General features: G+C 36.7%; 1 protein-coding gene across 16 annotated transcripts in view; it reads left to right on the top strand.

The window, feature by feature from the left end:
• cacna1g (calcium voltage-gated channel subunit alpha1 G) overlaps positions 1–27,602 on the top strand; it is a 349,737-nt gene that overhangs the window by 191,011 nt on the left and 131,124 nt on the right. For all 16 annotated transcript variants that reach the window (XM_088599330.1, XM_088599329.1, XM_088599325.1 and 13 more), the window contains exons 7-10: positions 604–895; positions 2,485–2,577; positions 9,936–10,746; positions 11,747–12,114. In XM_088599330.1, the coding sequence (XP_088455456.1) occupies positions 604–895; positions 2,485–2,577; positions 9,936–10,746; positions 11,747–12,114 (1,564 nt within the window). The remainder of the gene's footprint in view (positions 1–603; positions 896–2,484; positions 2,578–9,935; positions 10,747–11,746; positions 12,115–27,602) is intronic.

The following is a 27,602-nucleotide window of genomic DNA, read 5'->3' as shown; positions in this document are numbered from 1 at the left end:
TATATTATTAGTAAGATTAAGAGATCACACTACACAACTAAAAGCTTGGCTAGAAGCAAAACCAACAGATTTGGAGGTCATAAGCTCTGAAATCAGTAATCACTAGTTTTAGGTTATGGATTTGCAAAATCTGATGTTCCTAAAATTTTCTTTTAATCCAATTGGTGAAGTTATTTGTCACTTATCTACCTGCTGGTCAATGGTGCCACATGTCACCCAGATGGATGATACTCTTCCTAAGTAGATGAAGTACATGACCTTCTATACTGTATATTGGATGTTTTGGGATCCTTTGGGATGCTGTGCTGATGTGAGGGTCAAGATGTCAACAATAGGACAAGATGATTTAACCAATGGAGGCTCAAAAAGGCGAGGAAGCAGGATATACAATGAAGAAGTGTTGACAAATACCAAAATTTAAAGCAAAACAAATGTGACAAAATCTGGAATTTTTAACTTCCCATTCCATAGCAAAATAAGGCCACAGCAGGGCAGTGTCTTTTCCACACATTATTTTTGTAAGGTTGTTTCCAGCTGCCAGAGGCTGAAGTAAACAGCAAGATACTACATCATTATTGACAGACCTCACTCTTTCTTTTTCAGGCCACGCTCCCTCGAGCTGAACTCCTACTACCACACAGAAAACGACGACGAGAATCCTTTCATCTGCTCACAGCCACGGGAGAATGGGATGCGCTACTGTCGGCACATTCCAACACTACGAGAGAATGGCTTGGAGTGTCACCAGGACTACACTGCCTACAACAGCACTGACAACACCACCTGCGTGAACTGGAACCAATACTACGTGAACTGCTCAGCGGGGGACGTCAACCCCTTCAAGGGAGCAATCAACTTTGACAACATCGGCTTTGCCTGGATAGCCATCTTCCAGGTACTCCTTCCAGCTTTTCTTGCTGTGTGGAAGGTGCTTTCATACAGTATGTGGCGCGTTCCAATCCACACACTAGAGTTCCATCTGCTTTGGCATTGATTATCTACGTTTTCACTATCTATATGGTTTCCAGTCTTCTGACTGCAAATCTTTGCCCCAACATCCAAAAAACTAATTATTTTTAAAATAAGCTAAAAAAAAAGCTAATTATTTTAAGAGATAAACCGCTAAACAGCTACAATAGATGCATTTTATCAATGCACAGTAGATGCCAAACAAGCGGTAATTGTCAGATGAAAGGAATTGTGAAAAGTACAGAAATCACTACCTCCAAAAGCACTACAGAGACTTAATTAACACAGTCGTGACCCACTGATCACCGCACTTACTGAAAATTGCGTGAGTTGCAATTTTCTTTCAAAATTAAATTATATATTTTATTAGTCAGCATGATGCAATGTAATGGAAAAAGGGTCCTATTAGCTCTTATTATTCGATGGGTAAATTAAAATACCTATTCCCCTTACTTCAGCTCTCCAGGTCACGGTTATGTGTGTAAAATGAGATCATAACGTTTTGACCTCCTCTTCCATGCTGTGATTTCCAAATAATTCTAAAATGCAGAAAAGGAATTTAAAAAAGAAAAAGTTTACATTTTTGTTTCACGTGGCATATGGATTGGGATGATACTGTACTGTATATGCTGATATGATGACTGAGAATGTTGCCACAGCTAATTCCCATATTCTATGGGGTATTTAAAGAAAAACAATAGACACTGTAAATAACTAGTGCAAGTAACACCAGACACTGCAAGTAACTTCATAGTGTAATACCACATTCCTATACAATTTGTAAGGAACTCATGTTTTCAGTGACTAAAGAGGTGGAAAAATTCATAATGAAGTCAATAGTGGATTCAGTTACTTTAAGTGGATAAAAGCAGAGATACAATTGGATGAAAAACCAGTGACTGCTGAAGTGTTACAGTACACTACTTTGTTGATTTATTCCTCTTGATAAATTTATGATAACTAAATCACTTGTAGTCCTGTATAGCCAACAGTCCATGAGGTTTTCTGCTCCTAGTTCTGTAGGATTTCTATTTCTAACAATAAAAAGTTAAATATAATTAGATAATTAATTTTAATTAAGTAGTCTGAAGTGTGAACCTTTCAACTGAGTGGGTTAAATTTAACAATATTCTAAACTTTTTGTTAACTTAATGCACAATTTGTATTTTTATCTGTAGATCAAGATTTTTTCTTCAACTAAAATTTTCCAACATTGCTAAAAGGGTCAGCTCTTTATTTTTACTTTAAATGAATGCTTCACCTACCTACTATCAGCTGATGCAACTGTGATTTAAGATATCTGAGCAATCTATTGTAAATAAAATAAAAGTACAAGTACATTAAACTAAAACATTTTATGGAACAATAGTATTGCCTTATTTTACTACTCACTAATAAAGTAATTGTTGTGCTGGCCTGGAAATCAAGATACTACTTCTGACTATTAAATTCCCAGCTAAAAATATTAAGCCATTTCAATGAAAAGTCAATACTGACAATCTGTTCTCTCTGCAGGTGATCACTCTGGAAGGCTGGGTGGATATCATGTATTTTGTAATGGATGCCCATTCTTTCTACAATTTCATTTACTTCATCCTTCTCATAATAGTAAGTAACTGCCTGTAACCCCACTAATTACAATAAACCATATTGTATGTGCAGAATTCTAGCTGCGATCATATAAGTTTGAAAATTGAGCACCATGTTTTCTAGGAGGCATGTGTTTGACTAAAGTGGGAAAATCAGTGGTTTGGTTTGCCTTTGTATCAGGAGTCAGGTTATCCCAACTTTGATGATCATGTGAGAATTTCTATCTTTCATTTGTTCGCTCAAAGTCCAAATTCATTCAATTAAATTCCTCTAGATATTCCTTAGTAGTGTAATTACCACAGCAACACTGATAGCAAGATATGGTGAATCCTTTTCAGTACATTTACTTTAATGTTATACCAACATTTTAAATTTTAAAATAATATCAAAATCAGTGGAAGATTTTTGTTAACATGTAGGTGATTCCTTTCTTCAGCAGCTGTTTGAGTGATGTGCAGTGCCCTCCAGATTTATTCATAGCCCCAATGATATAGGAACAGAAAGCATCATATAACAGAATGAGTTGTGAATGTATTATTATTAATTATAAATTTTGCTTTAAAAAAATTCTCATAAAACAATCATAAAACTGTAGCACAGAGCAAAATCCTATTACCCTCAATAATTCCATTCCAGAGAACAAAAACAAATGTACAATATGTTTATGCTCCTTGGAAATGCAATGCAAGTCTTCAGAATTATCTAGAATACAGGTCTCTGAAAGTTTCATGTTCCTATGAGATATAAAAGGAGGAAACGTACTGTATGAAAGGCATTACGTAGTAGAACATTTCATCATGGTTAAGGTTAAAGAGCTGTTAAAACAATGAAGGGCAACAGATACCAAAATAATTTCCAAAGGCTGAATCTACCACGCTTCACCATTGTGTCAATTAGGAAGTTGAGAAGTTGTGTCAAAGAATGTATGAGTATACAGTAGCTGTAACACTGTCAGGAAGAGGAAGCAAGAGCATTTTGCCACCACAGGTTTTGAGGCATAAAAAGATTACCCTGTCGATATAGTTGATATATGTTGACATCCATTGTGAAATATGGGAGGGTGTCTATTTTTATTTTTGAGTTGGTTTGCATCAACAGGTTCTGAAAGAGGGAATCATGAGCTCAAACATATACAGTACAAGAAAAGTTTAGCCAAAACCTGGTTCTTTCTGCCAAGAAGCTCAAGCAAAAAATTGACATTCCAGCCTGGCAATGATCCAAAGCATACATCCAGATTGACAAAAATGGTTTGACTGCACACAAAATAAATGTTCTTAACTGGTTATCTTAATCTCCAGAGCTCAATTTATTTGAATATTTGTGGTTAGAATTCAATAAAGCAGGACACAACCAGAAGTGCAGGAACCTCATACTACAAAATAACAATTAAAGTGGTCAAATAAAATAAACGTGACCCTCAAGTTTTCTGGATTTAATTTATTTATGACAAATATGACTTTGCTCTGTGTAATGCGATTAAAATTAGGTTATAACATTTTTAGAAGTTTTATCAGGACGTATAGTATTGAGCAATCTCTCTTCTCTGTCACATTATGTTTTTTGTTCCACGTGGAGCAAATATGTTTTCAAGCCTTTTCATCACCTCTTAGGTTATGCTTTTGATTGACCATTTGCAGAAATTGGGAGTCAGGTAATATACTTACTGTAGCTGAAGCGAATTTGAGTTTTTAATGTAGCTGTTTTAGCTCAATGCGCTTTCACATGTTCTCTGCACAGAACAAACAAATTGAATTCAGTGTACTTAATATGTCTGTTGGCTTCTTGCAGATACATTCTGGAACATAGTTTTAATGGGCTTCGGGAGAAATTGCTGGCTCCTACACTGTCATTGGCTCTTATATTGGCAGTGTTAATATTACTTAATGTTTTTGACCTTTAAAAAATGAACTGGAGAACATGTAGAGGTACTTTGGAAAATCTGCAGTGGTGGCCAGACTGCAAGAAGCAATAATCCAGATGATGGCCAGAGTCAAGCTGCATCTTGAGATCATTAAAATAAATATACAAAGGTGGTTACAAAGTCCTGTACTGTAAAAATGTCTCTGTGATCATGCTTTAAACGTGGTTTGAAACAAACTTTAGTTTGGTAGTAAAGAGGTTTCTTTGTATTTTGTTTTACTTACTGTACTGGCTTTGAAGCTAGTCATGATAAAAGAGCATACATCCAGGCAGCTTCATACAGGTGTATCTAGACAGTTAAGCCATTTAAATTGTGGCAAAAATATGTCCCTGCCCAGCAATGGACTGGAGTCTTTTCCAGGGTGTATCATAACTTATGTCTTTGTTAGTCAGGCTAGTTTCTGGCTCCCCCATGACCCTGAATTGGATGAAGTAGCTAGAAAATGGATGGATGGAAAAAATAGGTCCTGCATCAACAAAAATGGCAGCCCAGATAGTTGTAGTGTAGAATTGATTGAATTTTTAAATGGCATAGTGCATGAACACTGAACTCTGCTTCAAATTTGCACCTCAGAAGCTGCTGCAATAATTCTTCGGCCATTTAATTCTCATTAGAGCCTGTAACACAAACATCACAAAAATTGTTTGGCCAATTAACTCCTGACGAGGTAGGCATCTACAGTACCAAGACATCTACTGTACTTAGATAGATCTACTATTCTGAAGATAATACTCATATCAAAAAGAGATTCCTGTAGAAATCAAGGTGGTCACCTGAAGGGATTATTTTTTTTACACTTCAAACACTTTTCAAAAACAAGTACTTAACTCCATATTTGTTAGGCATTGTTCCTGAGTCAATAGGATTCCGATTTTCAAAATTGTCGTTGTAGTACACAACACGCTGGCAGTTTCTAACCTGTTAAAATAATTATGTAATCCTCAAACTGCTACAGGTCAAAAACTCATTTACCAGTCCAAATTTGAAAAGTATGGAGCAAATATAATTACAGTACAGTATAACATGGTACAATAGTGTGGCAGCTTAAATGAAGATGGCTGCTTGACTACAATCTTATTCGGACATTTTAAACTCACTTGAAAATCACTTGATGCTGTGAACTTCAAATATTGCATTCAATTCAACAATTGAATTCAAAGCTTGTGTTCCTACAGTATGTTTGGTACAGAAACAAGCAGCTGCATTGAAATTATGTAAAACATGCTGTCAGGTTCAAACTTAGATGAATGGATACTTTATTGATCCCATGAGGGAAATTGCAGTGCAACAGCAGCTTAACACAGACAACACAGCAACAGTGTAACAAATGATACAATAATAATAATACAATACAATCAGTACATTGAGAATATAATAATATTACTTTATTAACCCTTTACAATTTCTTGCATTAGGAATTATCTTTTCACATACCCCAGCTTGCTCTCCATGAGACACACAGACAAGGAGAGAGCCTGGGGTCAGAGTGCAGGGTCTGCCATTGTACAGCACCCCTGGAGCAGTTGGGGTTAAGGGCATTGCTCAGGAGCCCAACATAGTAGGATTCCTCTGCCAGCTGTGGGATTTGAACTGGCAACCTTCTAGCCACAGGCAAAGATCCTTAGCCACAGAGCCACCACTCCACCCCTAAGTGCACTAAGAATTGTTACTCACGGTCCAGTCCAGTCCAAACTTCAAATATTAAATAACTTAAACCAATTCATTTCACTTGTGGTCATTATGAACATGGTGGCAGTGGCAATTCAAATAACAAATGATGGCGTGTCTAAAGTTTCGCACACTTATACTGATACCATACTACTGTATACAGTATGTATCATAAAACTAAGTAGGCTATTTCAATGAGCCTTTGCTTCCCTCTTGTGGTTACTTTTACACTGAAAATAATCAACCTTTCAAACAACAGAAGAATCTCAAAACGTAAGCTTAACTTCTCCTCAGTTCAGAGGTTTTGAAACAGTTACAGCATGTTTATTTACACACAAACTATCTTGACAATTTCTTACAGCAACTTTGGAAAATCATTTTTTTTAGCTAATGCAAGGATATTAATGTATAATCAATATGGAAATGTATTTTTGTTATATTTATTTGGTGTCTTTGGTTATATGCAGAATGCTTTAATAAAACAAATAATTTCAGTTCTGAGGCCAAAGTCAATTTGATTAGATGTACAAATGAAATAGACATTAGTGATTGTCACTGAAGAAAAAGAAAATTATTATACTAACAATTCTGCAACAACCTAACTGCCACATTGATTTGCAAAATTTCAATATATTGTAACAATTTGTTTGTGTTATTGATTTAGCATGTATGAAAGTACAAATAATTCTTATTTATTTTTCTTTCAACCAATATCCATTCTATAACAATGAAACTGCCACATTTATGAAAAATATAAGGAGAAAGAAAGGTCTTCACAAAATGAGTAAAAAGAACAAGATCAGTTTAAAGAAAAATGATCTAATGAAGTGCAAAAATTTAATAAAGATAATAAAAACACTAAAGATTATTTTAATAAAAGTTAAAAAACTAAGGATTAAGTGTCTCAGATAATAGAATCCTTGTTGGTAAAATATATTAATGTATATGTTTAATAAATATTTGAGATGAAACAAATCACAAAGATCTGATGGTATTCTGCACTGGCTGGGACATGAAGATTTAGCTCTCATCCATTAAAAGCACAACAAAACTAAACTAATCATAGACCCAGGAGTCTTATTTCTTTTGTGCGTGTATATGGCAACAATAATTAGTAAAAAGCTAACAACTCGAATGTATAGAAACAGAATTCTAGGAAACAATCAACAAAGATTATTTGTATACTTCAGTATTGCATTCCAGGTAACTGAAGTCATAATTTCTACACAGACAAAACAATATTAATTAAAATCTCTGCATCGATAAAAACCTGCTTGTGTTCTGCTAAAATCCATGTAATCTCAAATGAAGATTCTATCAAACTCTCGCCAACAACAATTTTAACTGGCTTGCACAGTGGCATGCTCCTGAACTTTATATTTCTGTAGATTACTACCAGGTGGGTATTTACCATTAAATTCAGAATGTGTTTCTGTGTAATGGCATTCAAAATTGCTGTGCTTGAAAGAAGAGCTTGTCTAGTTGCAAATTAAACACATTGGCTTTGTATCAGATTTGCTCAGCATAAAGAAAACCCCATAAATTAATTTTTTTAATTGTCTTTTTACTGCTTTACCTTTCTATTCTTGTGGAACTGTACCTTTGTGTTTGCATCTGCAAAGTTGCTTTCTCTGGCCACTTTCAACAGTCTTTTTTTATCTTTTTCACTATTTGATTTTCAAATTAAGAACCATTTTCCCCCCCTTTAAACTAGCAAGGGTTTTATGTGCAACGTACTGTTGTTTGTTGTGGTTAACTGAGGTTGTGAAAGCATAATTGTATACTGACACCTATTATTGTAGTTATGTTACTTTTGTGCTATACATTGTAACCTTTGGATCAACATGATGTAAACATCATTTATGCTGAATTATGAAGGTATGTTTTCACATACATGTTTTTGTATTGTTGGGGACCCTGCATCAGAGGTCTTACAATAAGGAACCCCTGTTCTAGACAATGTGGAAAAGTAAAAAAAAGAACATAATGTTAGTTTTTTTCATTACATGTGTAATTTACATGAATTGATATTATGTTAAAATTGTATGGTGCACTAGTAAGACCTCTTTTATAATATCATGCACAGTTTTAGCCACTAAGTTACAAAAAAAACATGTTTTTTTCTGTAAGTAGCCGAGAGAAGAACAACCAGACACATTCCTAGGATTAAACGAATGTTCTACCCCAGTAGCTCTCCAGTTCCTAGGAGACCCCTGTGTCTGTAACCCTTCTCTTCAACTTGCTTATCCTTACTTCTGACTGTATAGCTACTAACAGGTGTTCAGTTTATGAGATAAGGCGGAAGAGGACAGCTCTAACTCAGAAACAGATACAACATTCATATCTATTAAAACTTTCATTCAGCTATTGAAAAGTTGAAAGCAATTGAAAATAAAAAACACATCAAGTTAAAAACCTACAACTGGTAGATTGTTTAATGTAGATAACTTTGGGGTATTGTACGCAGGTAGTAAAAACATTAACTATAAATACATGGGAAACATTGAGCTAGGATAGGCTATTTACTGTATGTTAAATAAAGGTGTTTGACACAACACGATATTTCCATCTTTTAGGTAACTTTGGGAAGCAATTAAAAAGCCAAAAAAAAATGGCAGGATATAAAGTTAAAAGCATAGAATTTGTATACAGGTTATGTTAAAATAGTACATTACTCACTAGTAATGCCTCATTTAAAATTTAGTGTACAATTCTCATCACCACATTATAGAAGAAAAATGGATGCTCTGGAATCAGAAGAGTAACCAGATGCATCCAAGGCCTTAAAAGAATATCCTGCACTTATAGGTTGAAGAAACTTAACTTTTCTAGTGTTGAACAGAGAAGACCATGAAGAGACCTGATACGAGCATTCAAAATTCTCAAAGGCATTGTCAAAATCAACCCAGCTGATTTGTTTTTCAGAATTAACAGCGAAACACAAACTGTAGTGCACAAATGTAGAAGTGCATTCAAAACCGTGAACAGGAAGCACTGCTTTACCCAAAGGAAGGACCATGGAAATGTGGAACACACAACGCAGTGAACCTGGTTTCTTTCAAGAAATGTCTGGATAAGGGCCTTAGATCAATTATCCACTAGCTACCAAATGGGCTAAATCGGCTTCATCTCATTTATCCCAACGTTTAAACCAGAACAGATGGTGGTCCCCTAGGACCATGGTTAATAATTACTGTCTTATACAGGCAGGCTAAGAATATACATCATTTTTAGTCTTAAAAAGATTATAAGGTGACTTGATTAAAGTCTTCAAAGGCATTAACAAATACAATCCAAAGGCCAATCTACAGTAGCCATTTCTTGAAATAAGCAAGCAAAAGACACGTTATTGTCCTCTTGATTGTAACATTTCTTGTGTTTTATGGCTTTACTGTAGTACAGTAATTCATCACAATACAAATTGTGACAGAACTGCTTGCAGTCCTAAACTTTAGTCTTTCAATACATTTAAAAATATATTGCATCATACAATGCAGAGCAACACCATATCTGTCCCTCTTAATCCATTAAAATGTAGCACTTTAATACAAAATCTGATAAATTATATACTCCTCCTCCTTCTTATCAGTTTTATGATTAAAAACCTGTTAACAGGAGAACTCTGAAGTTCTCATGTTAAGTACATTCATATACAGTAAGTGTCCTATATGATTGCACAAGGGCAGTTAAAAGCATAGTTTCAATTGTTTGTCCAAGTTATAATGTGGTCCTGTCTGAGAGCACTTGAACTCCAAACTGTCCTGTCTCTGACCATTTGTCCTCCTAGGTTGGGTCCTTCTTCATGATCAACCTGTGCCTGGTGGTCATTGCCACACAGTTCTCCGAAACCAAGCAACGTGAGAGCCAACTCATGAAAGAGCAGCGCGTACGCTTCATGTCCAATGCCAGCACTCTGGCCAGCTTCTCTGAGCCAGGTAGTTGCTATGACGAGCTGCTCAAGTATCTGGTTCATGTAGTGCGGAAGGCTAGCCGGCAGCTGGGTCATGTATACAGAACTGTGGCTGCCAAGACTGGGCTACGGCTGTGTGCAAGGACAGGGGAAGAGCAGCCTGCCCACAAGAGGAGGCGGAGAAAACACCGCCGGGCGTCTGTCCACCATCTGGTCCATCACCACCACCACCATCATCACCACTATCATGTGGGCAATGGCAGCCTAAGGACATCACGCCCCAGCCATGAACTGGGCGATGGGGAGATGGGCTCCTTCCACAATGGCACAGGTCGCTTCATGCTCCCACCCCCATCCACAGCTAATCTACACCTACCCTCAACCCAACCACCCACGTCAGGCAACACAGAGTCTGTTCACAGTGTTTACCATGCCGACTGCCACTTTGAGCCCATCCACTGCACCCCAAGTCCCAGCCTCCAGTGCATCAAGAGGAATTCTGTGCCCTCTGCCTCTATGCCCAAAAATTATCCAACTGTGCACCCCTCCACTCCTCAGGAGCTCCAGAAAGAGAAGACCTTGGGAGACTCATCTAGCAGTGGCTGCAGTGGTGGAATGCTGACCAATCTGAATATTCCACCCAGGCCTTTTGGCACCATGAATCGTTTACTGGAAACACAGAGTGCTGGTGAGTTAATTTTTATAGATTTGTTTGTGAATTGTATGAACGTAATGCATGTCAGAATGGTTGCATAATGCAATCAATAATACAATTGAATGATTGATTAATGCAATACAAAATACAGTTTTCATTTACAATATTTCCTTAATCTGATAAAGTACTATCAATAAAACCTGAAAACGGGGTTTGTGATAAAACCTTTCCTCTCACTCCTTCAAGTTATACACTTTCCTTTTCTGTCCTTGAAACCTTAGAAGTGTCATATTTGTGAAGAAAACATGTTCGTACAGAGGTACTGTATAGATGGACAATCACTTGAAGAATTTCTGCGAATATCATCCAGGCTTTCTAATCAGATATAAAAAATTTGTGATGGATAATGATTAATGCAGGAGTGGGGTTATTTTACTGCAAAGCAGTCTGAACCTGAGGGGTGTGCATTGACATCCGCACATACTGTACAGATTAATCACAAATGCTGCAAGCCCTTTAGAATGATTGTACAAAGAGAATGCTCTTACAATATGAAACCAAATGAAGGATGAGCGTTGAAACAAAAAATAAGCTTAGTATTTATTGAGAATGAGATACTGTAGGGGCATCTAACATTCTGTCATCTCCATTTTTTTAAAATTGTTCCCCAAGTTTAAAACATAAAGGGTTGTTGATTATTTTAAACATAAAGTAACAGCAGTTATCCCTTTAGTACAACAGTTTTTTTTAATATAATTTTTCACAAAAAAGTTTACAGTATCATTTCTAGAAAGCTCCCACTACATACACTGTATTCAGTTTAATTGTACTGTAGCTTCCTCATGATGTGTTGTTAATATTGTAGTGGTAAACTGCAAAATACCAGTAGACGCTCTCACAAATAGCCTGTGATGAGGCTGCAGAATGATGTCATGCTTTTTAAAATTTTAACTGCAGATAAACCCCTGAATGGATACATCTGCAATGACATCTGCAATGTCCTAAGTGAAACCATTTTTCTGTTTCTTCACAGGCCCCTGTAAAGGCTCCTGTAAACTAAATAGCAACTGCACCAACCTGGACAACCTAACCTTTGATCCTGAGAGCTGTCCATATTGCATCAAATCAATAAATAACGAGTCTGAGGGTACTGATAATGAGACCCTGGATTCAGACAGTGAGGGTGTCTATGAATTTACCCAAGATGCCCAGTATCGGGACCATCGGGAGCCCAAAAGGCGAGGCTCCAAGGTGGGTGCACAGGCAGGACATGTGCTGCAGTTCTGGAGGCTGGTGTGTGAGACTTTTCGCAAAATTGTGGACAGCAAGTACTTCGGCAGGGGGATCATGTTCGCCATTCTCATCAACACGCTGAGTATGGGTATCGAGTTCCACGAGCAGGTGAGCCGAGAGGTGTCTTAAAGTGTCTGTTCCCTGTAGATTAAGGTCTTAATGTTGCATCACTCTACAGTCATTGGCCATAACATTAGGACACATCTACTAAATAAATTAACTTTTTTGGTGGCAATGTGTTTGTGGCTTGAGGAGTAAGTGATAGACTCCCACCACCTTTTGTAGGCAAAATAATCCCCATCTCTTAAATTGGTGGAGCTGGTGCAAGAATTGGTTCAGTTCTACACACCTTTATGCTTATTACAACATCAATCAAAAGTGATCCTACTAAACCATTTGTAAGAAATTGGGCTACAAATATTTCAAAATATTATCTAATACATACAATACACATGTTATTGCTGCAATCTATTATTCTTGGGTTTTTTACAGAAGCAAGGTTGGGATTCCCATTATTTTGGCCAATTTATTTGTTACTGTATACTCATGACAGAAAAACTGAATTTAGAGCTACAATCTCAGTCAGGATTATAGATGTTTGTCTGTGATTCATGGTTTTGGTTGTTAATAGAGAAAATTGTCTATTTCTTTTTTGATTAAAGATAAGTAGATGATGGAAAATCTATATTTGTTGATACTGTACATTAATCAGAAATAAGACTTTAGTCCTAAAACCTTAATGTAATCCATACAGTACTTCACTTAATTAGAGTTTTTCAAACTATTACCAAAGGCTTTCATAATTCAAATAAGAGTAGCTGTAAAATTCTATTGCCATTTGTTTAGAAATGTTGGTAGCAGTCTCTGAATTGAATTCAAATTTAGAATATGTTAATTATCTGAAGAAACGAGATCTGATTAAGAAACAAAATTCAGGAGATTGGGCTCAGTGTCAGGAATCAGTATCAAGAGTAGGAATATGTAACTGCATCTTCTTTTAGGGCTCTTATTTGATGTTAATCATTCTTGCATTTCCATCATCATCTGATTTTCAGAGTCACAATAATATCTACCCTGCATACACAACTGCAGGCAGAAGGTTGTAAGTCAAAGAATTGTCTTTTCTTTTAGTTGTACTGTACATAAAAAGGAAGGAGCCACAGTATGGATACAGCCTCAGACTCAGCAGGCCAGTGTGTGAAACTTTCAAAAACTCTCAAATGCAACTCTAGTGATTCTATCATTTTTTTTCTCTTTTTTTGAATAATAATATACATTATCAATAGAACCTTGGCTTGATCCACAGAAGGTATTTGTCCTTGTACAAAATGCTGTGCTTTTTCTCTTTTTCTTTTACAAATACAGCAGTCACTTTTCTATTGAACAGCTGCTATGATAATTGGGCTATAATTTTTCCTATCGCTTCTGTACCTCAGGGGCCATCTTTTGAAGTGGAAATGAACATTTGTCTGAGTTGGAATAAAGCCATCCTAAAAGCATAAAATTAAGCAGAAATCACTTCCCTGAATAAACAGTTCTTTATCTGCTATTCTGCCTACAATCACAGACACAATATGTCACTCTTTTTGCTAAATATGAAGAAAAAATGTTACCTCTTTAAAGAAAGAGAACCATAAATTATTGCTTTGCTATTGTGTTTGAGTATCTACAATCCTTTTGTTGATTATTCAACAAAGTGTCAATTCATGTTCAGTACTAATGAACACAACAGAGGGATACCAAGTACAGTAGCTTTATTAGTAAAAATAAATACATTTAAGTACAATTTGAGCCTGTAGTTTAAACATGACTTGTTTGATCATGGACTGTCATAACTCAATTACTCCATCTTCAGAGCCTAGAGTACTAACCAAGGTGATTAGTTCTAGTATTTAGAGGTACAGTACCTGTATGTATGTAATAATACAAATCCTGCTGAGCCTTGAGGACTAAAGAGGTATACTCAGCAAATGTTTGTGTGCAAATTCCCTATATAGGGAGAAAAATGGGGTTGATTAGAGGTGTGTTGTAAGCCTGGACAGTTCACAAGACAGGATTCCAAAAAGGCTTCAAATATCAAATGAAACATAAATACTAATATTCAGGCTTCTCCAGCTGTAATTATCTGGGGTGTTCTTATTGAATCAATATTTTAATCAGTTTTATTATCATTTTCATTCATAGGGGGCACACTTGAAATTACAATTAGCTGGAGTCATGTACATTTATTATAGTTTGAAATGAAAGAAGAAGCGCCTGAACGTTACATTTTTTTTCTACTTTTAGTGGCCTAGGGAAAAGTGCAAATCACATATTGCTACACTTAAAGATGCAAAAGATGTTGGGTGACATTGAGGCTGACAAATGAACAGACTGAAGACATACAGTGTCAGTATATATGACAGGGATCCTGATTGCTCTGGTTGTATCACTGGTTTTTGTGAAAAATTCCATTGTCTGTGTATTGGCAAACTACTAGGGTTTGCAGATGGGTTTTCAGATGACAGCAGCTGGGTGGTTTTCATCTTTGAGTCCACATATTAATGTATTCTAAAACATCTGATTGTGATTGACACGTACATACTTTTTGTTTTCCCCTGTTTTATTAAGAGTTTCCTTGGTCATAATTTCATTGTAAGCTGCAGGCAGTTATCAGTATCTCAATGCACCAAGTCTATGAGTAAAAGACTGGAGATGCTGCAGCCCTTCATGAGTGGCCTATGATTATATGGAAATACTCTTTCATGTTTAAGTATTACACAACCTCTTGAATAAGTACAGTATGTAGTGCCTTAAAAAAGGTTCTAGCTCTACATCACACATGCACAGCTCCCATCTTGGAAAGCTTCAGGCTTATGTACAGTAGTTTCAAGGGCTCTTTAATGTTAAATTGTTTTTCATTCTATGCAAAAGAGTGGTCTTCCTTCCATATACTAATGTTTAATAGAAAAATGCAAACATCTTGTTGTTTCAAATGAGAGTTCTGTATCATGACAATATGATACTAGTAGAGAACTCAGAATTCAGTTAACACATAGTGTTATAGACTAGTAGCGTAATAGAATTATAGTGTCCATATCCTGATATAGAATCAATTGAAAAATGTTATTTTTTATTCTGTTTTACCAAAGTTATTTTAAAGGAAATCATTTTTTTTTTCAGTAAAAAGTAAAAGATTGTAGCACACTGTTACAATTGGCAATTGCCCATATTAATACAAGTCCTCCAGCATATAAAGATTAGGATATGAAGGAACCAAAGTGGCAAATATTACCTAAACTTCATTAACAAACATGGTTGGTTGGTTTTGGTGCAATATAATGTTGATACCAACAAGCCCCATCTGTAAAAACAAGACACATGAAGTCTAGTCTGAAGTCAAGTCACAGGATCTCAATGTGTGGAAAAAGGAGTAGCACAGAAAGGACAGGGTTCATTTGTACAATATGACCCACAGCCACGTCACAGTGTTTTACATAGCACCATGATGAATTGATGAATTAATTATCCCTTGCATGACACCTCCATGTCTATTATATACACAGGCCCCATATGTGTAGTTTCTGCTGTCTGTCTCTCCACCACCAATGCCTTACATAGAGCAGTAATACTAGAGCTTGCTGCACTATCTATAGTATGTCACATTTCTTTTTCCATCCCCTTGCATCTTGTTAATTACAGTGTGTGGACTGGGTGAAAAAAAAAACTTTGCAGTACTCGCTAATATCAAAAAGCCCAGCAATATCTGCTGTACGCTGTTTAAAATCATTTAAAGTGGGTCTGACAGCCATGTATCTTAAAATAGGCCCATAACATTTGGATTATGCAACCGACAGCAGGAGTCGTACACCGCAAGCAGGTGAAATTACAGTAGAAAAAATGCTCTTCTCCAGCTATTAGCCATACAATATTTAACTTGGTATTTAACTAATCCATGACATGAAGATGTTTTTGAAGATGCTGAATTTGATGTAAGGAAGCATATTATAAAAGACAACAGTACAAATTTGTTAAAACTGAAAAATTATAAATAAGAGTAGGTCATTTGGCCTGTCTATCCAATTTGGTAGTTAATATTAAATTGATTCAAGGATTTTATCCAGATGATTCTTGAAATAGGGTATCAGCATCAATTATCACGCTATATGCTACAACTTTGAATTACCATCACAAAGTTTCTTTTCCTCTTCTGTCTCCTGCTTTCACTGTTCATGATGAAAATGACCAGTTGGTTAACTATGACAGTGTTCTTGAGTAATTATTAATAAATGTATACAGTCCCCTCATAATCTTTGCTGTTCAAGACTAAAAAGGTTCTGGTCCTCCAACCTGTCAGCTTAGGGCATTCCATTAACCGCTGAAATGGGCCTGGGGCTGGATAGGAGGCAGGTGCTCATAATAAACTAAAATGTGAAAGATCCAGAGTGCCCTTAAGAGGAGGGATTACGATTGTGACACTCACGTGAATGGCATCATATCCACCCCCCCATCCTTCATCTTGCAGGTGGCGAGCCCACACGTCGGCTCCACATAGCCATTTCATGTTGAGCCTGGCCGGGTTACATGGGTGGCCCAGCCACCAGGTGCTCCCCAACAAACAGCACCCCTGTACTGGCTCTAGGGGTGGGTTCTAGTGTCTCTGATCTGGACAGGGTTCTCTTAGTTTTTAATGAAACCATCATGGGAGTCTAGTTTGGATCACTCTTTGTCCGGCCCCTCACCTTAGACCAATTTGCCAAGGGTAGCCCTACCAGGAGCACAAAGCTCTATTGTTGCACCAGCTGCAGTAACATGAACGCAGCATTGAACAGTTAAGGTGAAACAGGACCCGAGTTTTCAGGTGGAAGTTCTGAATTACCTTCTTGAGCATGAGCAGGCAGTTAATGCTTTCAATTTGTAATGATTTGAACAGGGTCACATTAGAATAAGACTGGTAAATCATAAGTCACAATGAGCAGGTGGTGCTTTAAAGAACTGTTAGAGTTTTGTTCCTTGATGGATGGTGTTGTTCATCTCTTCTCTGATTTTAATTCTATGAATTCTATTCTTATTAATATTACAAAGTGCATAGATTGTTTTTGGAAAGTAACATTAAAGGTGGGACTCCTTAAAAATATCCTTAAAAAACACTGTTGTTTTTCAACAATTATTGCAGATCCAAATCACTGAAAAAGTGAACCTACTTTTTTCCCAGTACCTTCAAAATAATAACACACCTTACAACTGTGAAAACTGCACAATATTGTTTGAAACATATGTTTGAAACTAATTTGTTGAATTATTTTCATAATTTCAGATACAATTTATTTGGAAAATATGGTTAAAAAGCCATAATTCCTAGAATGCCTTCATTTTGCATATTCATTCTATCCTACAGGACATCATCTTGTGTCTTGTATTCATTGCATCTTACATCATAATGTGTCTCCAGTATAAATGTTAAACCCAATTCTAGTTTCTCGACTTCTTCTTATAACCAAATCTGCAAGAAATTTATGACTGCAATCGAACATGTCAGAGTCTGTTACACTAAGATCTGTGAGTTCAGAGAGAGAGAAAGGTTAATTTTGCAGCTCATTCCTTTGGCTTGGCTAGTTTAATGGCTTTTTACCAGTATTAGATTGTGTTTCTTGGATCACAAAAATACAGAACATTCATTGACACGCTATTGCTTTGTAAGTAAGACTATCTAGTAACTATTTTAAAGAGAAACAATCAGCAGAATGGTGTGTTTTTGATTTGAGGAATTAAAGAACCTAGACCCTTTTTTTTTTGGTTTGTTTTTCCTGGCTACCGTGGTTGAAAGAACATTACATCTCTGTGCCAGAGCAAATTGTAATTGCTTTGTCTGCTTTGCCTCCCTGAAGAAATAAGGTCAGCCCACTTACTTTTTTAAATGAACAGTATGTGGATTCCACAGAGCCCTGGGGCTTTTAAAGTGTGCCATTCTTCTTAGTTTTGCCAAGGCACTGCTGGCACAACAAAGGACTTGGCTGCCCTCCCACAGTTTGGAAACAGTTGCTCCTCATTTAACTTTCTGACTGCTTGTCAGTCTTGTGTTATGCCTCCAACTTTACTCCCATAAGTCTCCATGAAAATTAATTTTATGGAAAAACAAATAATTATAATGCTCAGCCCAAGACCCTGCTGTATCTTTCAAACATCTGCACATGGAGTGCACTGTTCAGACACCTGGTTTACAGCTATTTTTTAAAATAACATATCCAAAAGAGAAACAGGTTCAATGGTAAAAGCATAAAACATTCAGAGGCTTTGAACATATAAAAAAGTCTTTGATTGTCATAAGAAGAGATTTGATGGACCTGTCAATCAGACTATAGTACATGTAACCTTTTGTGAGGGAATATACAGAAAGTAAAATAGAATTTTGCTTTTCACTTCACAGATGGCTTCAGAAAGATATCTGTGGGCATGTGAAATCCATCTGAAGGTTTGAAAAAACCTGCACTGTTGAGTACTGAAACCAAGTGACATTGAGTGAAAGAACTGAAGTTCATTCATAAAACTATTGCTCACTGTGATATGTATTGTAGTCAAAATACTGTAAATGTAACTAACGTCCTTGCAGTCTTCTGTCTTTTTAGCTATAGATTGCTACTTTTCAGCCTGGTCAACTTCTTGTTTTAGTACCACAGAAGTGTTGAGCTACAGTATATACTGTATGTGGGATTTTAGAATTAAGTTGTTTTCCCTGCTACAGTATGAAACAAAAAAAACACTGTTGAGGGCATAAAAGGAAGTAAAGGGGCTTATGAATTGTGATCACAATGTTCACAGGGACCTCTACAAGGCAAACTACTCATGTCCATGTATTATTGATGCACTGTAGATAGGAACTGAAAAACTGTAAATACAGTATGAACCAGTTTTACAAGCTGTAACATGAAGTATTCATGGCCTGTTGGAGATGTTTCATAGGCAACAGAAAAGCATTCTAGATAGAAAAAGTGTTGGATCCTGGTAATTGCTCTTGGGTAAATGGAGTTTGCTATGAAAAAAGTAATTCAGTTAAACCCTGATTAAAATGGAGAACAGGCTCAATTTGGGTGGCATGATGGTGCAGTTCTTAGCATTGCTTCCTTGTAGCTTTCAGGTCCTGGGTTCAGTTCTGGATCTGGAGTGCTGTCTGTGTGGAGTCAGTATATTCACCCCCCATTCACATGGGTTTCCTCCAGATGCTACAGTTTCCACCAACAGTCCAAAAACATAGGAAGGTCGAGGTTAACTGACTTCCACGAAAATTGGCACTTTTATGTGTATCTGTGTTTGTGTCTGTCTGCCCTGTGATGGAATGGCATCCTATCCAGAGTGTACCCCGCCTTGCATACCTTACTTACTGGGATAATCTCTGGCTGCCCCCATGACCCTCAGTTAGAAAATGGACAGAAGAGGTTTGATTTGAATATTACGTTTATTGGAGTAAATTGCTTGTCTGGGAATGAGGGATAAGCCAGGAGCTGCTGGGAGAAAGGAAAGGGATGCAGAGAAAGAAAAGCATGTAAGAAAGGCATTTAATATTTATATGTACTGTAAGAAGGTGGAAGTGGACAAGATTAGAATTTGATCTCCTTCCAATCTTTTGTTTTAAACTCCATTTTATTACTCTTTATCAAACCCCAATTGAGTTGGATAAAAGAATGATTTGATTAGAGTACTTTATGGAGTCACTCACCTGGCTGGAGGAGAATGACTACCTGTTTGTTAAAAACCCTAAAGGAAATAAAAGAGACTCCGTAGAGCAAATGCAGAATTAAGTTAACGATTCTAAAGAATATAAATGTGGCTACAGTTACTATGCTTTAGCTGCATTTTCAAATCAGCCAGAGAAAAGTCTCTGAACGTACTGCTCCAGAGTGTTTGAGTGTAAGAGTTCATGTTGAGTAAAAGCAAACAAAAGTGATAAAGGTATGTCTTAAAGTAGCCAAACATTGAACAAGAAGTTATGAAAAGGTTAAAACTGTGGATCACCCCTAATCTAAGTCTCACATTTAATGGCATTAGTGATGATGGTTATCATGAGCTTAGCATTTTGTCCTGCTGCTTTGATCACATATTGCAGTGATTGCATGGCTCAGAGGAAGGGCTGAAATAGGTAGTACAGTATATTGTTATAAACTGCATCACTAAGAAAGATCAGCATGGAGAAATCTAGATGCAAGGGAGTGATCCAGGGTCTGTATTGCACTGAGACTCCAAGGATGGCTAACGTACTAGGGAGACCCCATAGGAGAAAGGCGGATATTACAGTGACTCCAACAGGAGAGCTAGAAGCAAACACCTCTCCATCTTGGATACCGGATAAGATGGAAGGGGGGGGCAGTCAAGTTGTGGAAAAGGAGTCCAGACCCAACATTAACTGATCATTGGCCCACTTGAGGTAGAGCACATATCTGCAGCCAGAATGGTTCCCGTGCATAGACTAAAGGAATTAACAAGATAAGGAAAGAAGATGAGACATTTCTTTCTTATGCAGGAGGATAGGATGCCTAGTGATGAAAAAGGTGATGAACATCAACAGGATATGGTTAGCAGTAGAGCAGACAGAGAGAAAGGATGGGTATAGAGGCAGGAAGGAGGATGTCTCTTGCCATGGTTGTGGTTGAGTTCCATGGTGGGGCAAATTGGGGTGAGCTGGGGGAAGAAGATGGACAGCATGGCGACTCAAGAAGGCGGGTTTCCAAGTGGATATTGGACTGATATGGCTGACGTAGAAAAAGATGATCAGGGTTGAAGGCAGACTCAGCTGCTGTTAACCCTAACCCTAACTGGTGTGGCTCAATCGAGAGAAGAAGGTCAGTATGAAGAAACCAATCAATGGGAGACTCACAGGAGAGTCAGTGGAGAAAGCCTCTTCAATGGACTGGACGTCAGCAGTGTGCTGAGGTGGTGGAGTGCTGAACCTTGATTTCTTTTGAGGAGGTGGAAGAAAGTACTTACTGGATAGAGCACAGTAAACTCGGTCTCTTCTGAGACCCAACACGGAATGGTGCCGTGCAAAACAAAACGCAGTCATTTTTTTACAGTTTCATTTTTTTGGGAGGGGCAAGAAAGAAGAGATGACCGTAAAGAGCAGGGCAGAGGGAAGCCATGGGAGCTCTTTGGAGGAGTAGCTTCATTAGGAGAGTGGATGAAGAAGGGAGGAGAACATGACAACTCCTGCAAGCTGGTTGTTTTCAACATGTAAGTAGATTGGACTTCAGAGGTTTAGTAAAAGAGATGCACTCGCAGAAAAGACAGGGGACTAGGAACTGGAGATTCAGCTGCTGGAAAAGTTGTGACCAGACAACTGGAACTGGGTAGCTTTAGTTAGATGTCACTGTGGTGACTTTGAAAGTTTGTGTTGGGGCAGGTGTGTGGGTTTATTTTTGTTTTCAAATCACCTGGAGTTCTGTGGTGTGTTGAGTCATTGGCAGAACTGCACAGAAAGGTCTGTCTAAGGTGAGAGCAAACTCCAAATGAGAAAACAATCAATCATTGTACAATCAAGTGAGCAAGAAGCATGATATTGTGACAAAATATGGAGTAATACTGTGGAGGGGATATATTAATGGTTTAGGATCCTACATAGGGGAAATAACTGATGTATTTAATTTTATAAGCTTGGATTGCAATTTTCTGCATCTAGATGGGGTGGATCCATGGGCTCATAGAACCCATGTGCAGCATGTTGAGCAAAGTCAGTGTCAATTAAGCATTAACCTAAAGTATAAAAGGATGGGGGTAGGAAGGCTGTTTGTCTTTGGAGACCAAAGAGTGCTGGTGAGATTTCAGCAAAGTTTTTTAAATTTACCTTTTGATTTAGTAGTTGTTCATTAACAGTTAAGCCACCCAGAATTAATTGTGAAGCCTGGTGATTCCCATGCTGTTCGGTACACAGGATCACCTCTTGTCCATTTTAAAAATGAATATAAATGTTTTTCTTATTGCTCACAACAACACGCTAGACAAAGCAAAATGACTGTAAAAAACTGATTAAAACTGTTCAGCACTCTGGTGATAAATATTGTATCTCAGCAACCAGATCAACATCTGAATTTTTTACTTGTATTTGAATATAAGGTGGCCAATTGTACCACCTGAAATTTGGGGGAAAAGTGCTGCTTATATTCAGGTAAATACGGTAAATACTAAAACACCATGTTATGATCACAGTTCCTTAATGGTTCTGTCGCCTCTGTTTGTCTCACTCTTTTATTAATTGTTTTAAAAGACAAGATCTTTTTAAGTCTATTTAAGGAAAAGCTGAAGCCTGCTATAAAAACATTTTTTTCACGTGAAATCCTAATTTTATTATATAGTGTTAAGTTATAATCAACATCTGCATTTAGGGGTCCATAACATACTCCCAACACTATTCCTCTGGATTTTCTTTAATGAGTCTGACCAACATGAAATAAAAGACTCTTGATTCTAGTTTTATTACTTGAGCTTCTACTGTATATAACTGCCTTCTTTGTGTGCTCTTCATTGTTGTCTCTCCAAAACAGTGTGAATCCATTTATCCACCCATTTCTTCATTATCACTAAATAGTGTATTCCCTTACATTCTTTTAACCCAGACACAGAACGTAGTATTTTTTAAAAGTTTTATTATGCATCAAAATATGCTTACACGTTACCATCAGAAAGGAAAACATCTTCTTGTGGCTTAGCTCTTTTTTAATTTGATTTTGAAATGTTTAGAAATATTTCCCTGCTTTATTTCAGTGCTTGGTTTATCTCATTTTCTGTCGTCAATACACTGTGCTGTATTACAAGGCTGTTGATGACCCAAGGTAAAGTAGCATATTAAGGCTAACACCTTGTTTTATAGAAAGAAATTAAACATGAAGGAAATGTATCATTTCCAATAGTATTTGATTAAATGTACAAGGGAATGTTGTGCAGAAAATACCGCTTCTATAATGTCTGAGAGCCATATCAGCTGCTATTGGTTAATGTATGAAATAATTTAATTAAACAGTCGAGGACTGTATGATTCTTACTTATAGAACTGTTTTTGAGAATATATTATTATTGCTTTTACAGTAGGAAGGCATGGTGTCACTGTTTTTTGTAGTAAAACATGATATTGATGTATTTGAAATTATGGCTATTTGTACTTCTTGTATTTGTTCAAGAAGAGTACGTTAAATAATCTATGAAAAGGCATTGCATCAAGGTGCAACGCCTTGTTGTAGTAACACGAATGGTGACTCTGTTTATAACATCTCATGGTACAGCATCTGGTCATGCAGCTTGCCAATGCACTCTATGGAGACAATTTGCCTTGTTGGGCTTAATACATTCTAGGCAACAGGCTCTTGGCATCTGTCCCTAGCACTGGCACAGTGTTCTAGAAGGAGAGAAGAACAGGAGCCAGGGAGCCCACTAGTCTAAGCTCTGGAAAGTGTTCTTCATCCTAAGAGCTTTACCTTTTACAGGCATTGATATAAATATTTGTAAAGTTGCCAAAAATGTGACAAGAATAAGGTTATACTTATACAGAGTTCAACATACTGCAAATGTTTCACTATTCTAAACTACAGAGCAACCGGTCCTGATGTTTGTTGCTGCTGCGAGTATTGTATGAAGAGTGGTAGCCTCTGGGTCTGTGTTGTGTTAGGTGCTGTTGTCAGGAGAGATTGGGCTGGGACTTGGCCGTGGGGTTTCATCTGTAAGGCTGTCTGATGGAAGCTTTTGCTTTTTTATAGATGGGACTATTTATGGATGGGACCAGGGCCCCTTTTCCAGAGTTTTCTCTCTTGAAGGCCTACTATCATACTACTATCATACTTGAAGGCCTCCTATCATACTTCAGCTCACATTGCAAGTAATTTGGATATGTCTGTATCAGATTATGGACATTTATCTAGGAAATGCAGCATTTTGGAAACCTATCCACCTAGGGTGACAGTTTTAATATCAGAGTTCAGGGATTCTGGAGGTTTTTCTCCTAAACCAGAGTCATTAAAAACTTTTTTTTAATTTTAATAATTTTGGTAGTTTGTATGCTGTTATGGAAAACTGTGCACAATATATGTATGTCTCACTATTCTTAGCCTTAGCCTGAACCTTCTACCAGTTTAATATGTGTTTTTTTTATTGTGTCTGTATATAATATACTACAGTATATGTGGATTTGCAAAACAGCGGACTTATTTATTACCTCATTTTATTATCGAGACATACAGTATTGACCTTTTCAAAATCCCTTTTGACACTGGTGTATAAGGATGAACTGTCAATCTCATTGCACTTGACCACTCCACTACCCAATGGACTCATGTGTTCGGGATCAATAAAGCCCATAACTGACATAGTTGGTAATGGATTGGGACATCAGTTATTATTGTACTGTATATAGGAAGTAGAAGATTTATCTATACATGGATAAAATAGGAATCTAATACCTTTAAACAGATAGTGAATTAATGTCTTTTCAGCATATTTGGTTATGAAAGTTAAATTTCATAAAGTTAAAACAGCTTTGTTTTGAGTATGGATATTATTTGATCATCTTTTAGAAAACACAAAACTGGTAAACCACAAAACTGATGCTTCCTCAACATTAATTCAATTCTACCATGATCTGAATGTACTGTATGTATCAGAAAAAAGGAAAAGAAAATGTAGTATTGTACTCTTATTGCCTCCAATATATTTTCTAATGTTTGCCAAATTAGTCATCAGCTTTGGAGCTATTCCATCTTACTCAGAAGTCATAAAAAAGAGTACAGCATAATACTAAAGTGCTATAAACACTCTTTTTAAATATCAAGCACATAGTAAAGAGCTCTATGACTTAACAGGAAAGGTAATAGAAAGCAAGCAGCCATGGGATATACAGTACCCTGTAGACTTCACCTGTACAGTGTGCTGTACTGACTGCCGTTAGCTGCTGCAGGCTCTTAGCATGGTGCAGTGTCAGTTACTAGGATGTTTACAGTGGTCGGGCCAGATGACAAATGGTCAGCAATGTGAAATATCCTAAAAGAGGATCCTTCAATTATCAGTTAAGTACCAGTACAGTATGTACCAGTATGTTGATGGATTCAATTCCTTTTACTTTTGATTATTTACATGTTCTTTTCCTAACGCATTTTCAGTCAATCCTAACCCCAAATATTCATGAAAATATGTATTTAAAAATGGATAAATATTAAGAGTGATGCTAACCAAGTCTGCAGGAGCACATTGTCGATGAATCACTTTACAGTAGGCTTAAAGTTATGCTATTAAATCCACTTGACATTGTAGACCAGGACTTCCCAGCCTGCATCATGGGGATGCCTTAAAATGCCAGTCTCTATACCAGCTGCACTCTGAATGAGAGATTCTTCAAATTAAATAAATCTTAATTTAATTGTATTTAATTGTTTACACTCCCTTAGTATGTTGGAAGTTGTCTTTTATTGTTGCGTTTTATATATAACTAAAGATAATCATGTCTAAGAATTAAACTTACAGTAGATGGAATGAAAACCTAACAGTTTATTTTTATTTTTATTATTATTATTAACATTTGTTTTAAAAACTGTATTTACTAAACATACAGTAAAGTTAATTCAATATATTAATAATAAATGCAGGAATAACAAATACGGTGAAGAAAGTGCAACATATGAAGTAATATGTACCAAAACAACATGCAGCAGAAATGCAACAGAGACACACATATTGGAAGCATGCTAAATTTGCTAAATCAATTTTCAAATCACATGTTCCAAACATTGGAGTTAGCCAGAGAATCCTCTGCTTGCCAAGACACAGCACTTTTTCATGTCAGAATGTATGTAGACTGAATGCCATCAACTCCTACCTGCAGCTAGAGCCACATCTCTGTTGTCTGTGTCCTGCCAATAGTCAAAAGTAGCCCAATGCTTTTGGGTTACTTTGACACAAGAGAGAAAATAACACCAGCTGATCTCTTCCTTTAGGTTCAGGTCCAGTGGTTGCCAGCTCTGGCCCATCAATAAAATTTCTCCCATGGCTCAGATATGAGCCAGCAATGTGTCATACAAAGTGGTCTTTAGTGTGACAAACCTGGCAGGAAAAAAGGAAACCACCTGACATTTAGCACAGAGCAGAAGGAAGGACTACTGAACAGCTGACAAGCAGCATCTCATGGCGAAAATTAAGACAGAAAAACTTCTACTAGTGTGCACTAATGTCACATAGTGAATTAGTAATCAAGTATAATAAGAGGAACTGGTCCATTATAGTGCATTAGGGTAGCCCTTTTACATTTTAGGAAAACAGAAGCAAAAGGAAGGTTTAAAATGCAGTATTAGAATAATCATGAGGATTGTGTATTTATTAAATTATATTAAATCTTTATTAGAGTCACTTTTAACATAAAGAAAATATAAAACCAAATCTCCTTCTTTCAGTTAAGGGTCACCTTCCTAGTTGTTGAACAGAATTGTTGGCTTCCTTAAGCCAGAAGAGAAGGCTCATTGCAACTCTGCATTTTTGTTTCCTAACAGCAATCATCAGAAGGCAACCAGGGAGATAAGAGCTCTTGAGCTGTGAATCTCAGCCCAGGGTGTCTGTTAATTTTGCTAAGAGGTCCTCTGCTTGGGAGTCTGAGAGGACTTGAAAGGGGTTGCTGTCTTCTAAAAGAGCATGGATAGATGTAAATGAGACATATCTTAATGATGAAAATAAGTTAATGAAAATTAAAGATTAGAGAGAAAAGCAGATTTTGAATACACATAGGCCCCTTTATTAAGCAAATGAAGCCTAACAAAAAGTCAGCAGTGGTGTTGTGTGCTGGCGCTGGTGTGTCTGTTCTAGTTATGGTCTTTCTGAAAATTTCTGAAAATTCACTGCTTATGAGTAACAGTGTCAGTGGTGCATAATAAGAAAAAATGTATTTTGCTTATTGCATGTGCTGAAATCTTACATTTTATGAAAGAACAATGACCGGTATTGAATTTCCAAACTTTTCTGAGTAATTTGAATGATGCCTATGAAATATATTTCAATTTAAAAATAAAAATCTTCAGTGTTTATTTTAATGGTAAAAATACTTTCCCCCAACTTTATGTAGTGACCAACAGCTTGCAAAAGGGCTAGATTTTTCTTTAGTTTGTTGTTTTTTTTATGGTGGTTGGTGTACTCACCATGTGGTAAATAAGGACCACAGTCTGATCCTTAAAGCTTGTGTTAATGCCCTTTTGTGATCCTACCCCGTGTGGCATCACACCTGTTTCCAATGTCCCTTTGGAGAAAGTTGCTATGGAAATTTGCATAATTTAAATTAAATTCTTATTACTTTAAGGGTATATCTTACGGTTTTTTCCTAAATAAAATCACCCAGTATCTCTCTTAGTTAATATCTTAAGATATAAAGACAGTAATCTTAAACATTATGAATTGTTAAATAATAATTGTTAATTAGTCTGTTGAAGTAACAAGATTGCAAATGTCTTTCAAAAGCTCAACATTTTCAATCCCTTCTGTCCCTTCTCTTACTTAAAATCTTACTGCAAGGGGAAATACTGTCCTAATTTTCTTTGCTTTTGTAGCACCTTGAAGCAAACTAAACCTTTTTGTCAACATGATGTTAAAAATAAGGAAGATGTTCAATT

The sequence above is a fragment of the Lepisosteus platostomus genome, chromosome 11 (assembly GCF_059453375.1).
Source record: "Lepisosteus platostomus isolate fLepPlt1 chromosome 11, fLepPlt1.hap1, whole genome shotgun sequence".
Classification (NCBI taxonomy): Eukaryota; Metazoa; Chordata; class Actinopteri; order Semionotiformes; family Lepisosteidae; genus Lepisosteus; species Lepisosteus platostomus.
Note: the sequence above shows the minus strand (reverse complement) of the source record. Positions and strands in the feature narration are given on the sequence as shown.